Raw genomic sequence first — 16,847 nt, 5'->3', positions numbered from 1 at the left:
CCTAAAAAAATACGAGCGGAGTAAATATCTTTCAATTAAACTAAGATAATAGTTAATATCTGGGATATATTGCTATTTTTAAAAAAATCTGATTCAGTGCAAAAGAGACAATCTGCATTCCTTTGAAACATAACTGTGTGCCCTAGTCCACTGTTTTCAGTAGGCACATGTATGGGCATTGTGCTCAATACATATTACACACTTTGTCTCACAGTCAAGAAATCAATGCCAATGCTAAATTTCTAATCTACATTTTTTACCACATTTACATACTTTATCTAGTTTTATTTATTATTTGCTTTTTATCACAGTAACATTTATCACTCATAAAAAGATACTAGTTTGTTAAATCTCAGCTCATATTTTCAAGTTGTCTGGCACTTTTGAGAGTACGCAAGCATTAAAGTTTTGCCTTGGATTATCTCATCAATAATGTAGATCTTGCTAATTATCGAAACCATCCAAGATCTTGATGATATAAGCCCAGAATTTCAAGTCTGATCTAAACTGAATCAGAAATCTGGCCTCCTAAGTGGTAACAAGATCAGCCAAATCAGATGCAAGAGAACCTCTTTAAGTCACTTATTAGGAAAGCCATGCAAGATCTTGATGACAAGCCCATATTCCAGGTCTGATCAAAATCAGATAAGAAATATGACTTCCTGAATGGCAACATGCCCAGCCAATCACATGCAAGATCAACACATCTGTAAGAATGGATCCTGCTCACTGTCTAGGATCTAGATGATATAAGCATACATTCCAAGTCTGATCTATCTAGGATCTAGATGATATAAGCATACATTCCAAGTTTGATCTAAATCAGATCAGAAATACAACCTCTAAAGTGGTAAATGCTCACTCAGTCTGATGAAAAATCACCTCATTAGTATGCATGGATGTCACTTTCTAATGAACTTGTCTGAAATCCTAATGATATAAACCTATGTTCCAAGCCTGATGAAAGTCCATTCAGAAATATGGCCTCCAGACTGGTAACAAAGTTAAACCAATCAAATGTAAGATCACGTCATTACTATGCTGGGAGCTGGCTCATGATTGAACTTGTCTAAGATTTTGATGATATAAACCCACAATCAATCAGATCAGAAATATGGGCTCCAAAGTGGTAACAAACAAACTGTTAACAAGTAAAATATGGATGACGCATACCACAAGGTGAAATGACCTTGAGACTAGGTAAGCTAAAAACTGCTTGAGCACAGAGACTAGATAAAAATTCATTTCCAGGTGATAACTATAACATTTACTAAGCTTTATAGCAATCAATCAAAAACGGGGGGGGGGCACAAATTGCACTAAAGAAATTATGTCATACACCGCATTAGGCTACAAAACAAAAAGGGCAGTAACTGGAGAAAAGTGATTTGATGACACAAGCATCTTTCAGGTCATGACCATAATATGGGCCAAGTTTCCTGTCAATCTATAAGAAGCTGCAGGACTAGCTGCACTAACATGATTGTAAGCCAGAAGGAAAGACACATGATTTTTATGCACTATACTCTTAAAAATGGCTGACATGTGGAAATAATGTTATTTATGTATAATTGTATCGTAATAAATTAACCAAAAAAAGTGCTTTAAAAAAAGTGCATGCAAACTTAAAAACATAACAAAAAACGCATACACTTATTTTTCAGATTTGTAATATCTATTATCTGCATACCTCTAATAATTGGTCCCCTATGACAAGTCCTGCCTGTACTGCCAGACTCTTCTCATTGACTGTGGAGACAAATATACCTCCAGACGGCCCTTTCTCTATCTGAAAGCCAACAGGTTTGTTGGTCTTCTCGATGTTAATTTTTCTGGTCTCTCCTGGAAGTGGTCTGACAAAAAAAAAAAAAAGGCACTTGTAGGAACTTACATTCAACTGTCAAAAAAACGATTTCCAGGAATTCCAGGGAAAATCTGCAGGCAACACTTTTATTTAGGACCATCTAGATATCATTAATGCTTTTGATGAAAACTTGTGTCAAATTACAACAGTCAAATCTGGAGAAGTAATGGTACGATTTTCAGGATGACAACCATGGTGGTCATACTGGACATCAGACTGGCACCTTTATATTTAGTGCCAACTAAACACAATTAGAAGACTTTAAATGAAAATCCCATGTTGATACAATTTTCTATTTAGGAGAAGTGCCAATACGATTTCAAGATGGCTGCCATTGTGGTCATACTAGAGGTCAGATTGGCACAATTTCTATTTAGGACCAACTATACATTATAGCTAGTATTTTGGTTAAAACTCCATTTAAAAGGAGTAGCAATAAGATTTTCAGGACAGCTACTCCGGTGGCCATATTTGGATGCCTGAGCAGCACCATTTTCATTTAGGACCAAATGTGTGAAAAGCTGGCAGGTCACAAAGCCACATCCTATGATGTAAAGAAGCAGATAAAACCCATTTACTGGCTGGTTCCATCCATATGGTCTGTAGGTTGCACATGCCTAGTGTAAAGTTCATGGCAATCCTCCATGTAGTTAAGAGGAGTACCAACAAAAATACCTGAAAATGGATAGATGGGTAATGGACAAAAATAGGCCATCACAAAAACGTCTGGTTTACAACCAGTAGGGCTAAAAGAAGAATGCAATAATAACAGAAGAATTTGCTGCATTATTCAACATCTACACAACTATATCTACCTTAATGTTAATATTTATGAAAAATCTGATCAATATAATTCTGCATGATCCACAATACATAAGAAAATGTCCAAAGAAATTTCCAATACTGTGCAAATATTATGCACATACAGTATCTGAAGCACCACTTGCATATTTTCTAGAAGGATGACAGAACCAAGTATACAGTATATGCTCTTATTATTCAGGTGTCATTATCAGACAGTCTGCATGACTTTGCAACAATCTTCAAACTGGTTCAACCCCACGAGATGTAATGGACTTGATCCAAAACCAGCTACCACATCTGTACAAAATGATACATCATCTTCTGACCTTTTCCCTACTAATGACTTTGACTTCTGAATTAGGGGTTTGATTATTTTATGACATGGTGTCAAGGTTCTTCAAATTATCTGAGGGGGTTGAACAGCATGAGCTTCATATAGGAAACAGCTGGCTAACTCACATCATTTTTTGTTGTTATCCTGACCTTGAGCTAGGGCTTATCAATAAATATGCAAGACACTGTCAAGACAAGAAACATAACAGACTGAAGTTTCACTAAAGTATCTTCATTTGTTCCAAAGTTATACCCATACATGCAAATAGGTCATTATGTCTTCCCTACTGTAACCTTGACCTCCAGGCAAATGTCATGCCTATTTATGTGAGTCACTGCTAAGTCATGCAAGTGTTTAAAAGATCAATATCTTCATTGGTTCAAAAGGTATAACCTATACATGGCTAGTGGTCAGTAATTTATACTTTCCCAGATTTCTCAACCTGAACATGAGCTTTAAGGAAGTCTATATTTTGTCTGTAAGTTGGACCAATTCTCAATAAGACCTAGTATTGTTTACTGCTATTGTCAAATCTGAAACTTTCAGAAGTTTGATCTGATTCACTCGAAGTATGGAGGTCTTTGGCATCTTGCTAGATCTTTCAACTTGGTGTAATCTTATTAACTTCACACAGAGGCAGCAATCATATCTCAATCAACAAGTTATTAGGTAACAAACATAACTGTTGTCTCTCCTGCTTTTTCCCCCAAGGATCCAAATATTCCTCTTTTATAATTCTGTGCAAGTTAAGAAATTTTCAAGAGACTGGTTGTTGCTATCTCTTTCAAATGGTTTTCTTTCACAGGGTGACATTTTCTAGATAATGCTATAAGCAAAAAGTTGATCAAGCAGACATTCTGCATGAAAAACATGGGCAGATTAAAGCATCTGATGTTTTTCTGAAGAGTTAATCTGGTTTCCTGACCAACTCCACTGAATCTAATACAAAAACCTTGCTCTGAACCAAATCCATACAAATCAATATCAAGATCTGACTGCAATGATCATGTGTCTTATCTATTGCTATTATTCTTTAAGTCTGTAACTTAAAGGTCATTTCAGTAATATGGGTTGGCAGGTTTGATGTCCCTTGCTGTCACCTTGACACTGAGGCAGAATTTTGTGCCTATATTAAGTTATACACTGTGTGATCATACAATTGTCCCTTGATATGTCCTTGACCTTGAGACAGTGGCATGGATATGGTATACAACTTGCATTTTATACATGATATATAATTGGGTTAAGGTTCAAAGAAATATCAGCGGTTAAGAAGTTACAGTTCAAAAAAGGATACAAGTCATATAATTATTTTTCTTTACGTGTAACAAGCTGTCTGGTTATAATATATACTTCAGCAAAGCTTTGTGAAAATCTCTTGAACCGTTACCAAGTTATGGACCAGAAAAGCTAAAGTTAATGGTAGGATGGACAACATCATAACATAAATGCATAAGTTGAGACAAGTATACAAAATTATAAACTTATAAAGTATGTTTTTAAATATAGGACGTACACCATAAAGTTTAGATAGCAATTGGGTTTGTTTTAAAATTTATTTTAGAAACCATAATACTTTCAAGATGTTCAATGTGATTTATGCTAAAGTATACTTAAAATGTTATCACAGAATGTGAAACATCACAAAAGCCTCACTATGTGCGAGATACCTTTTCCTATAAGTGGGCCCATCTGAATGTGTGGCAAATGGAGTGACAAGGTGTCTGCTGTAGTCACTGAAAAGTGAACAAGGGCTGCTTGGTTCTGGAAGATAAATTACATACCATCAGCTGTATGCTTCAAGTACAAATATTTGAAAATTTCAACATTATCAACTCTTATACAATAGCCAATTTCCTACAAAATTAAATTCTGCAATCAATAAAGTCAATGTATTAAAAAAGCATCTAGAGGCCCAAGTGAGTTTTAGACTGCTCATTTGTTTAACAAGGAAGAAAATGGGATGTCACATGATCGAATGGTTGTAGTCTGGTACCATTTAAAGTAGGGATCTCAAACTCAGATCAGCACAAGGGCCACATGAGGACTAGTACATTGGCCCGAGAGCTGCACTGCTGAAATCTTTTCATACAGTGAAAGCGGCTCATATAAAATGTTGTCAGTTGAAATGTTGGGAACAAGATGTAAACAACGTAACAATCAAAATTTTTTCAAAACTGCATGTAGTGAAGAAAAATATTGCATAATTATTTTACATATTCCGTGTGTCATTTCTGACATGTTTGAGACCCCCAGATTTCAAGCACATTTGATAATTATGAAAGACAAGCCACAACAGCGAATAAAGCATTTTTATTTCATGGCAACCTGATGTCATGGTTACTTGAGCTGCATACTTTGCTTCTCAGCTGTTAGCTTTTGTCATCTTGATAATTATCAGTGGTAACAATAGCCAGCAATGAACAAAAGTAACAAACCTAATAGCAACATACAGACTGACTTACCTATTTGCAATAAAGCCAGTTACTTTATCAGCATGAAGGAAACAATGTTGATGTGTTGAAGTTAGAAACCAACCAATATTTTTGATATTTTTATCTGTAAACTCCATTTTGTGGCTACTCATGGGGTAAATTTCACAATGTAAGCATCTGTTAGACAGGTGGAAATCTTTGGGTACAAAAACTCTTTGGTGCTCAAGGTTTCTGGCCTTATAAAGAGGATGGTCACTAGTTAGGGGTGCCATTCAAATTATGTCATGCAGAGCTCTAGACAAGCAGTGTACTTGTATATTTTATGTAGATAATTCTAACAAAAATGCAGACAGAATTGTTTTCAATCTGCACATATTACATGGAACAATTTAATTTTGAAGCATTCAGTTTAACATCTGTTGCTACATTGCTCCTTCCATTAGCAGAATGTTGTATTATGTGTAATCTATCAGTATAAATTATGCTACTTCACATTCAACATCTTCCATGCACATCTGAAATGATATTTTTGATCACCGTGAGAAGACTTGCACAAACGGAGCAACATCATTAAATGCATTCTGAATTAGTCTTTTTCACTAAGCATTTTAATACATAAAAAAAGGCATGATTAAAATATTGACGTTTGGGACTTGGGCTAGCGGTGCAAATTTTGCATTTGCAGCATTCACAAAATCCCCCCCCCCCCCGTTTAAAAAAAACCAAAAAATCAATCTGCTTCTAACCTGGGAGTAAAATACAAAATTTGTAAAACTCTTATCTATAACACCACACCACACTAGGTTATTAATATAAATTCATGATGTCACAAGAGGAAAGAAATGATACGGCCAAAGAAATTCTTACCAACTTCTACCGAGCCTGAAGTGTTGTTTGTTGTCACACTAGTATTAGATGGAATTCTAATGCGACCATCACCAGGAACCTTTCTGGGAAATGTGGAACTTGGTTCTATCTCTATCAAAGGTCTAACATTTGGAGATGAACCTGGGAATGGACTGAACTGATCACCTGATGTGGGAGTGAACCTATCCATGGATGAGCTAAGTTGAGATGGACTTGGTGAACTCTGCCAGTGATATGGGGAAGGTGTGTATGGTGGCAATTCAGGGATACTATCAGGAAGTGTTCCAGGTGGTGAACTGAATCGGGATGAGACTAGATGAGTTGTAGCAGTGTGAAGCTGAACAAATTGTGTAACGGCTGGCTGTGATGGAATAGGCACACTGGAAAAGAAAAATATAGAATTTTAGTAAACATCTTGACATTATTGTCTGAAATTTGCTTAACCATGTCTAAAATGGTTGCTAAATTGTACACAAGATAGAGACAACAAATAGCTAAATCAATTCTGTATGCTATACATGTGATTTGAGCAGTGGACTGGCAATGAACCAACTGCACCTCTGTTTCTAATATGTTATTGATTGCTTGGAATCATAATGTACAAAACATTAATTCCTTTAACTGAAATTATCAAACAGATGCTATGGAATATCACATTCATTTGAATGCCATAAGGTGAATGCGATTTCAGTTGAAAATGTAGTCAAAATTACAGTACAATTTTACAGTGAGTATCAAGTACTGGAACAAACGTCAAGGGTCATGGCATTCAGATTTGCAGAACTAAGTATATTCTGAGAACATTCAACATCCATAAGTGTAAGTATATTTATTGCCACTCTCATTACCAGCTAGAGAAGACGTGGTTTATGCCCTATTACTTGTATGCTTGCCATTGGAAGGACCCTAGCTATGACCTGTATGGCTTTAATCACTAGCCTAATATTACATCAAAATAGTTGCATGAGGAAAATTGCAAAGCACCTGTTGTGACAGTCCACTCTGCCAGTGAAAACAATCTTTTTCAGCAACTTGACTTATAGACTCTGATTCTCTTAGTTTCCAAGGAAAACCTTCAGTTGCATTTTTTTCTCAAATGAAGTATTTTGATATTTTGACTTACTTGTAAAATGGTACATCTCTTATAGATATGTGATAGCCCTTTCCCTCAGTATGCTTTTATATGCTATTTGTATAGACCTTAGAGAAATCTATCTGCAAAAAGTTACAAATATTTCTCCTATAAAAAAAACTGTTTCATGCTGCATGTCACATTTGTTGCTGACCTTGTGAATATCACATTCATTTGTCTGCTTTTTTGAAAGTTTTGTTTGTGACTCAGTGAACTCATCCACATAATTAACTTTATCATCTCTACTTTCAAATGGACGAAACAGCCTGTTAGTTCATTCACAAACAAATCCAATCAACAGAAAGCTAAATCATCTACTACACAAGTGTATATGGTTTGCTTATGAAGTAGTTCCCATTACACAATACTATTTTTAGACACGTCATGCAGTATGAAGCCGTGACAGTTTTGCAATTTTCACAACTTAATGGCAAGGTAAAGAGATATCCACAACATGCAATGTGTTAAAGTAAGTGTATACAATAAACCTGTTAAAGTCCATCTTTCGCTGTATTTCCTTTGGGAGAGTTCTGAAATAATATTTCATGAAGTATGTTTAAATTGGTAAAGTCAAAAAGGCCATGGATTTCACAATCATGTTCCCACAGTAGGTTCAATGTTTATATACAACTGACATGACCCCTTATGACATTTGTCAAGTAGTGCTGAAAACGCCATGGCTCTGATCCATGTATGATCAAAATTTGCTTCCTGGGTATGAACTCAAGTACAGGATTTAACTCTAGCCCAAGCACTGACCCAAACTAAAAATGTTATTGTGACCTACTTCAACTAGTTGTAAATAGTATTCTTCATGACTAGAAATGCAACAATTTCAGAGATATGCTGCTATGTAAATACAAATAGTGACCCTTATTGCATCTACCATATATAATATTACCACATACTCACCCCATCATCTGAGCAGACAAAAATTTGAAATGGGCTGGTCAGTGAAGAGTGGGTTCAATATTTTAAGATTCTGTCACATCTCATGAAAAGGCATACATCAAGCTACATGACAATTCTCCCTTTTGTATGTGACAAAAATGGACAACAGATGCAAGGCACCAGATCAATGTTAAAGGTTTCTGGTCTTTAATCAGTCAAGTTTACAAGAGGTAGATATGTGCTTTAGATAACTCACCTATCTGATATCTGCCTAACAGTCAAATGCAATCGATTGGTTTTATGGGGACTTAATGCCATTTTTCAGCACATTATATGCTATATGTGGCAATCAGTATATTTGGTAAAGGAAGAACCAGAGAATACCACTGACCCACAGGAAGCTACTGGCAAGCATTTTCACGTATCCACACTGGTCAAACCAAGACTCAAACTCACACAGATAGAGGTGAGATGTGTGTGTGAACTGCAAAGGCAAGCACCTAAGACCAATAGGTTCCAGCCCACACCCACCTACCAACCCCAAAATTCTAGGTTTATACAATGCTTTTTTTTAGAACTATATTCCACTTATAGTAATTACATTTTCCCAATTTTTTGGTTTTTGTCTTCTTCATCCAAAATAGATGGTAGATAGTTGTTGTTGTTGTTGTTGTAGATCTTAATGCCATTTTTCAGCACAAGATCAGCTACACATGGCGGCCATTATAAATGGTGGAGGAAGAACCCAGAAAAACCCTGGAAAGAACCACCAACCCATGAGACGCTACTGGCAAGCTTTCTCACATACCCACATTGGCCGAACCCAAGACTTGAACCCATGCAGAAAGAGGTGAGATGGCAATGACTCATAACGGTGAGCACTTTAGACCACTCGGCCATTCGGGGCCCCTGGATGGCAGATGAGAACTAACTGTATAATATTCAAAGACTTTAAGCAAGGTTGGTTCTAATTTGCACTCTTTGAGCTAATATCATTTAATAGTTTTTCAATGATTAGAAAGACAGACTGGCATTATTTGTAAAATGTAAAGATGTTCATAATAGATTTCTCAAATTTGGCAAAATTCTATCCAGTGGTTTTATAAACATCATTAAAAACTAAAAAGTTCCTTTTAAACTTTTGGGAACCATTGCCATGTCTGATGATGAATCTGTATCAATGGTAGAAAATTAATAGGCGTTAGTGCCATAGTGCTTTCTGTCAAATTTGATTAAATTCTGTTGACTGTGTTTTGAGAGGAAGCAATTTAAATATATTTATATTTTTATCAACAAAAGTGCCATATTTGTTGGCAGAAAAACAATTTTTACTAATCATTTCTGGGGCATCAATAGCATTGCAAATTTGCCTTCTAACAAATTTAGTCATACACTGTTCAGGAGTTTGGAGAACAATTCATTTAAAAGTTTTTTTGTTTTTTCTTCTTTTAGAAAACAGTAGTCATTACTGGTGTAGGCATCATTTGTAAGAATGATAAAGACTTTTATGGCAGGCTGCTTCTGTCAAATTTGTAGAAATTCAGTTTACAGAATTTTATTAGTTGTTTAAAGAAATTTTAATTTTAGCAGTGACCAAATCTCATGATGGACCCTCCATGTGTTTTCAACATATGGATATAAATATTGTGAATATTTAAAAACAAAATATTTATCTCAGAAACTGAAGCGTGGTATTTACTTTTCTCATTTTCATTTACTGTTTTAGTTTTCTTTCTAACAAAAGGTTAAGCTAAATGGAGTTGCAGGTTTAAATCCCCGCAAAGTCATACCAAAGACTTCTAAAATGCTACTAGCAGCTGCCTTGCTAGGTGCTCGGCATTAGGAGGTTGGTGTTAGGACTGGTCGGTCTGATGTCAGGATAAGGCGACTGAGTGGGACATGATGACAAATGATACCCCGGAGCTAGAGACCACTATAAACTGCCACACTGCAGAAATCATAGGGATGTGATTGAAAAATTGTTAAAGCTACATTAAAAATCCAAATCACACACAAACACACAGACACCTGCACAGACAAGATTGTGACTGGGGACTTCAGCAGAAATGGGAGCAAATGAAGGTAGCTTATTCTTGGCCAGAAACTCAGATTGACAAAGGAAAGGGACTGAATCATAGTTACCAATGAACTTTAAACAAACCTTTCCCAAACCTGAAATTTGTGTCTAGAGCTCTTGAGAAATATGGCTTCCAAAGTGTAAAGTTTTAAAGCAATTCCAGACTTGTGCTAACATATTGATGGATGTCAGATGATCAGCATCAGGCCATCCCATCAGCTCTTTTGGTCTATAACCCATAAAGCAAAAATCACTGAAAGAACAAATTTCATGTCAGTAGCCCTTTTTACATCGAACAAGAGTCCCTTGAAGGGAATGATGCTCGAATGCATAAAAAGAATTTCCAAGCATGTAAGATAAGACCATTTCTTTCTGATTGCTGAGTGTTCAAACCATTTCAGATATTCTTTAGAGACAGTGGATACAAGATTGGCATCAATTTCCTTTTGGACAAACTGACACTATCAGAAGACATTTGATTAAAACCCCTTAATCAATATGTCCATCCATTCAGAAGAATTAGTGACAGGAGATGAAACTTTTGGTGAAAACCTCATGTGAAGATGACTTTCCATTTGGAGAAGTAGCAATAACAAACTTTTCATGGTGACTGCTGTTATGGCCATAATGAATTTGAGACTGGCACTATTGTCTCCTAGAAACAACTAGATCTCATAAACAGCCTTCTATTCTAGTGAAAACCATATGTTCATATAACCATCCATTCAGGAGCAGTGATAACAGCAAAAAATTTCAAATCGGTCACTATCATGTCCAAATTGGATATCTGAGGGGAACCATTTTCATTTAGGACCAACTAAATATCATCAGAAGTTATGTGTATTATTTTTATAATAATAATTTAGGCAAGGATCATTTAATAACATTTTTCAATGCTAATTACCAACAATAGTAACTTCGAGCTGTAAGATGAGTTGTGTATTAAGTGTGTTGATTCACTTTTAAAACTTCCAAGGTTATCTCATACTATAAGTACAATTAAACATATGTGATCTGAATAGAACTTGAGCCCTAGTGAAAGGCCAAGCTGACCTAATTATGATTAGTTGGTGTTAGAAAAAATAATGTTTATTGATAGATTATTTCAAAATACTAAGATGGTTCATTCAAAGCCTCATATTGCATTCTCTCTATTCCATATTAGCATGCTATATAAGAGAATGAATGCTTAGAACTAGGCATTCTCAAGATTAATATCAGTCTTGGAAGGGTTCTATTGAGAGGATTGATTCTTTTGTTTAATTTAATCTTTCGCTGGAATTACAGTGCTCTATCATTCATTCAAAGTCTATGTGTATATATAATAGCTGTACGGAATTACTGTGAATTCAATTAAAGACATCTGTATTTATAGCTGTCATCAGATTACTGTGAATTCATTTAAGACATTTTGGGATTATAATTGACATTTCTGTACTGCTGATACATCATTACAATACAGACTATTATTTGGAATACCTTTGAAACTTGTTCAGATGACTCAAAACTTTTGTAATTGATATAACATTTAGGACTTTTTTAGGAATCCATTCACCATACTGCAACTTATTTTAATTCTTTCACTTTGTAATTTTAGGGATTTTAAAGATGGTTGCCATGACAACTATACTGGATATCAGATTGGGATCATTTTCATTTAGGACCAACTAGGCCTTAGAAATAGTTTTTTTAGTGAAACCTGCACAGTGAGATGAGCATATTGGATGTCTGTGCAGGATGTTCAATTAGTCCCATCTAGACCTTGTTATGAATGTGTGTCAATTTAATGACAATCCTCCGAGTATCATAAGGAGCAGTAGCAATAACAAATTTGTGTCAATGATCCGACAATGGACAACAGACCATCCCATGAACTTTCCAGGTCTGTGACCAACAATAGAGCTAAAAAGTTTTTAAAAAATTGAATTTTATGACCATTTTCATAGCATCATCTTGCCTGGATAACAAGTGAAAATTAGATTTGTCACGCGTGAACAACGGTAACTAGACCAAGATCTTGAAAACACAAGTCTATATTTCAAGTCAGATTAAAATCAGAAATATGACCCAACAAGTCTACCATGGTGAGGTTGTCATTTCTTTATGTCAGAAGGCTGTAACATTATACAGTGAAAAGAAAAACAAGATGGAAAATGTAAAATATTTATCCAAGACCTATGACACTGAAGACATGACACCAGTATGGTATGCAACACAACTAATCTCCTAACTTCAAATGGCTACCACGTAATGGACAGGAAAAGAAAGAGTAATATAAAACATAAAATACTGTGCAGACTGACAGAAACACTGATCACTAATACTATGACCCTGTTTTTATGGAGAAAGGTGGGGACTAAAAAAACTCTAGACAGAGCATTTTCACAGTGATTATATATATATATATATATATATATATATATATATATATATCTGTCTTGAAAAACCACTGCTATGAGAGACCACCTGTTTTGAGAGACCAGAATCTCTATGCACAGATTTATTGATTACATAGTGTTATGTCCTGTTTTGAGAGACCACCTGTCTTGTGAGACCATTATTTTTTGGCAGAAGGGGCGGTCTTTCAAGCCAGGTTATACTATATATATATATATATATATATATATATATATATATATATATATATATATATATATATATATATACGTTTTCACGCAATCTGTCATGTGGTCAGAGAATGCACTCAATGATGTATCTGAGTTGAGTTTTACCTCCTCTTCAATTTGAACAAGATAGTATGGAAATCAAAAAGAAACTGATAAATTTCATTGCACCTATTTATTTACTTACTTATTTGAATGCGAGTTTGGTGTAGGCTGCAGAGTAACTCCTGTAACTCTATCTGTGAAGAGCTGTGGTGGTGAGTGGAATGGCTCAGGTGTCAGATCATTGGATCTTCGTCCATGCATTCCAGAGTAATTTGAAGGCTCAACTGCTGAATATTGGCGTCCTTGCAAGAAATACTCTGTGTTAGGACAAATTTGACTAGAGTAAGTACAACCATTGGAGAAGGGATGTCGCCGATCTTTGTTATTTGCACGATTTCCAAGCCTATCATGTCTATGCAAGTCATACTGGCCTGGATTAACAGAACTTTGAATAGGGGGCATACGGGGAGGGTTTTTTGTATTGTTAACCTTGTGGATACTATGACTGTTAATGTGGTTACTATGTGAGTGGGCTTCATATGGCCCAGAAAATTCATTTGGGAATGGCCCTGATCTCTGACATGATGAAAAAAATGGTGACTGGTTGAGATATGGTGTCGATTTACTTGGCTGTGGTGAGCCAATTGGGGATGGAGATGCAGAGTTATATCGTATCGTAGAGTCTGAGCTCTGGGGGCTGTGTTTTACAGCCAGAAAGGACTCCCTCGTCCTTTCTGGGGGTAGAGGAGGCACTTTTGCAGTGGGAATCGGACCATTTATCACAGCATCTAATGTTGGCCGTTGCTTTTGCGCTGGAGGGAGAATCACAGTGCCCTGGGGAGTGGTTGATATTTTCCCTACACATTTGGGCCATGTGCCACTGTTTTCTTGCTCAAGGTCACGTTTCCTGGAAGTCAAAGTCTTATCATTGGTTTCCATCTGAAACTCCCCTAGCACATCCTCTTCATCTGTGTTGGCAGGGTGTGATGGAATTGAATTCCGAAATTCCGGCGGAGGTTTGTGGCGAGGTTTGAAAAATTGTTCCATTTTTTCAAGAGCCTTATCAAATACATGCACCGTGTGTCTAGCCTTATGATCCAAGTCTTTAGGAATAGAACTTTTGTAATCTTTGTGATTTCGCCTGGTAGGTCCAGGACTGTCTAGACTATCTGTCTGTGATCCACTTGTGGCAATCTTTTTTAGTCCACATTTTGTGTTATCAGAATTATTTTCCCACCCCTTGCTTGCATTACTCCCTCTCTTTTCTTGTGATGAAGAAACAAATGGGGAATCTGAAATGCTTGGGTTAAAAAACTGAGACACAGGGATGGGTGACGATCCTGCAGAATTGATTGGAGACGTTTGTCGCCAAACATCCAGCATTATGGTATCATTACACTGGAACATCATCTTTATAACTTCATCACTTGACATATTGTCCACAGGATGCCCATTGATCTGAAAATAAGGACAAATTGATTAATTAGGAACACTTCAACTGAGTGCATATTCCAAGGCAACATATTAATCACAGCCTAATACCTGTTGGATTTAAACGACCAAATAGAGAGGTGTCTATAGAACAGAAATGCCTAACCAATGCCTAATAACTAACCTAACCAAACTGATAGATTAAGAAGGGTAGCACTACATGACCTCACCAGATATATGGTAGTTCAAAAATAAACCCAGGCCGAATTCCCCACCTTGCCCCACTAAACATCTGATTTGGTTGGGATAGGACCAAAAAAAGCTGCCTTCTAAAACACTGCTATGTCAGTACATGTACAATAATTGCAGTTGCATTAGTTGGTAAATGTAGCTAAGTTTCATTGGTCAGAACATAAAAATGTGATCAGGTCGAGCTGTGTTTATTTCTCAGGGTTAGTAGCATATTTCTTTCAAAATATTCAAGGTTTTTTCAAGGTTTAAAATCATGTATGTTTTTCAAGGTGTTAATTTTAAAGGATACATCAGTGAAACTGTATGTAAACATAACCTTGATATTAATTATAAAAAAAAACATTGGGAATAAACAGAGTTAAAAGATAAATTTAATTTTAAACTTTGAGGTTTACTTTAGGTTTTTTCAAGGTTTTAAAACTCTTTTGAGGTTCAAGGCACAATGCAGTTACAAGGTTATCTCCATGGTAAGCATAACATTTATTAAAAACAATTTGATAAAGTTTGCCTTTGAGTTTGTATCTAAAGATAATAAAAAATACAGTGAAAATTACTAATTAAAAAACAAATACCTGCAAGTGCTATGAAATTTCCACTAAAATATCCACCTGCACAATGCCCAGCAAATAATCCATTAAAGAAATTTAAACATTTACCCATTGTCATCTTCGGGCCTGCAGTTTTATACACAGTTATATTTCATAATACTGTATACTATATACAATATCCTCTCCTAGGTCCCTATACATTTTCTTTATATGGATTTTTAAGCTCTTGAAGTTTCTCATCCATCTGCTTTTCAAACGCCTTGTTTTCCTCTACTTCCTTCCTTCCACACTTTCTATTTGCAATGCACATAAAATATGTCACTGTCACTTTCTAACCATCAGGCATATACCGGTTTTGAAAGCCAACTTAGTTGGAAACATGTTTTACTATTGCTACCAGTATGCACTTGGTATTTTGAACTGTGCATTTTTAAGGAGCAATATTACCTTTTCTGGATTTACCAGGGTCATTATTACATATTTATCCCCCCCCCCCATAAACCCTAAAATATTATGCAAGGAGCCTGACATCTAAAAATAATATATAGTCAAAATTTGCGACATTTGGAGAACAACAGTTTTCTAGTCAATGGAGAATATGCAAACAAATTCAAATATAACACTTGTTGTGATATTCCATATCTCTTCAAGTGAATTAAAAACAGTGATAATATGTATCCCTAAATTACTAACTTGGGTAATTTGGGAGTAAATCATCCCCAACTGTAAATTTAAATTTACCTCACTTTGATTAACTCAAAAATAAAAACACAATCCTGGCAAATGTAAATGCGTGTTACTGTTCACCGTTTCAACTGCACTTGTTCTTGCACCCGAAAACTCAATAGTAAATAAAAAGTTGATGAAAACTCAACAACACTCCTCAGGAATACAAAGGGATTAATCCATTGTTTAAGTCTATAGGTTTGCGCACTAACAATTGTCAAAGGTGCAGCCCAGAAGTCTGTACCCCTTAAGCTGGTGATCAGACTTATTAAAATTACATTTCTGGTGACTGAAAGGTTAGGAAATTGTTTTATGGTATTCCGATTTTGGTCCAAAAGTTAACATATTTTTACAGTGTATAGTAAAACTTGTTATGAATGACCTCTGCTATGAGTGACCACTTATAATTTCTTACCACAATTGTAATCCATGTATTGATTATATAAACACTCTTGTGAGTGGCTGCCTGCTGAATGCAATCAGCAACCACAATGTCTTGGCAAAATATGCGTTTGAACACTGCTATGAACAACCGCATTGCAAAAACGGGGGTAAACTCCACCAAACTTTATTTAATCCAAGTAACAATGACCGCTTGTACCGTTCTAAAAAAAATAATAAAAAAATTGGCTGGCTTCTGATATCTAAAAATTTTTAAGAATGCTTACAGTGTATTATAGTTCCTATTGTAAACCAGACTAAAGTACATGTATATGCAGATTATTCCCACAATTAGCCTGGTTCCCGGCGTTATCGTAGATAGAGCCCATATGTATGAGTATGACCCATCATCCCTATGAATGACTATATCGCGAAA

The 16,847-nt window shown here is 35.7% G+C and overlaps 1 protein-coding gene across 3 annotated transcripts in view; it reads right to left on the bottom strand.

Moving 5' to 3' along the window:
• Window positions 1-16,847, bottom strand: part of LOC149802752 (disks large homolog 5-like) — a 198,877-nt gene that overhangs the window by 35,959 nt on the left and 146,071 nt on the right. For all 3 annotated transcript variants that reach the window (XM_089952172.1, XM_089952175.1, XM_089952173.1), the window contains 4 exons: window positions 13,216-14,531; window positions 6,305-6,684; window positions 4,673-4,766; window positions 1,691-1,853 (listed from right to left, as the gene is read on the bottom strand). In XM_089952172.1, the coding sequence (XP_089808298.1) occupies window positions 1,691-1,853; window positions 4,673-4,766; window positions 6,305-6,684; window positions 13,216-14,531 (1,953 nt within the window). The remainder of the gene's footprint in view (window positions 1-1,690; window positions 1,854-4,672; window positions 4,767-6,304; window positions 6,685-13,215; window positions 14,532-16,847) is intronic.

The sequence above is a fragment of the Sinohyriopsis cumingii genome, chromosome 3 (assembly GCF_028554795.1).
Source record: "Sinohyriopsis cumingii isolate HCF-2022 chromosome 3, ASM2855479v2, whole genome shotgun sequence".
Taxonomy (NCBI): Eukaryota; Metazoa; Mollusca; class Bivalvia; order Unionida; family Unionidae; genus Sinohyriopsis; species Sinohyriopsis cumingii.
Note: the sequence above shows the minus strand (reverse complement) of the source record. Positions and strands in the feature narration are given on the sequence as shown.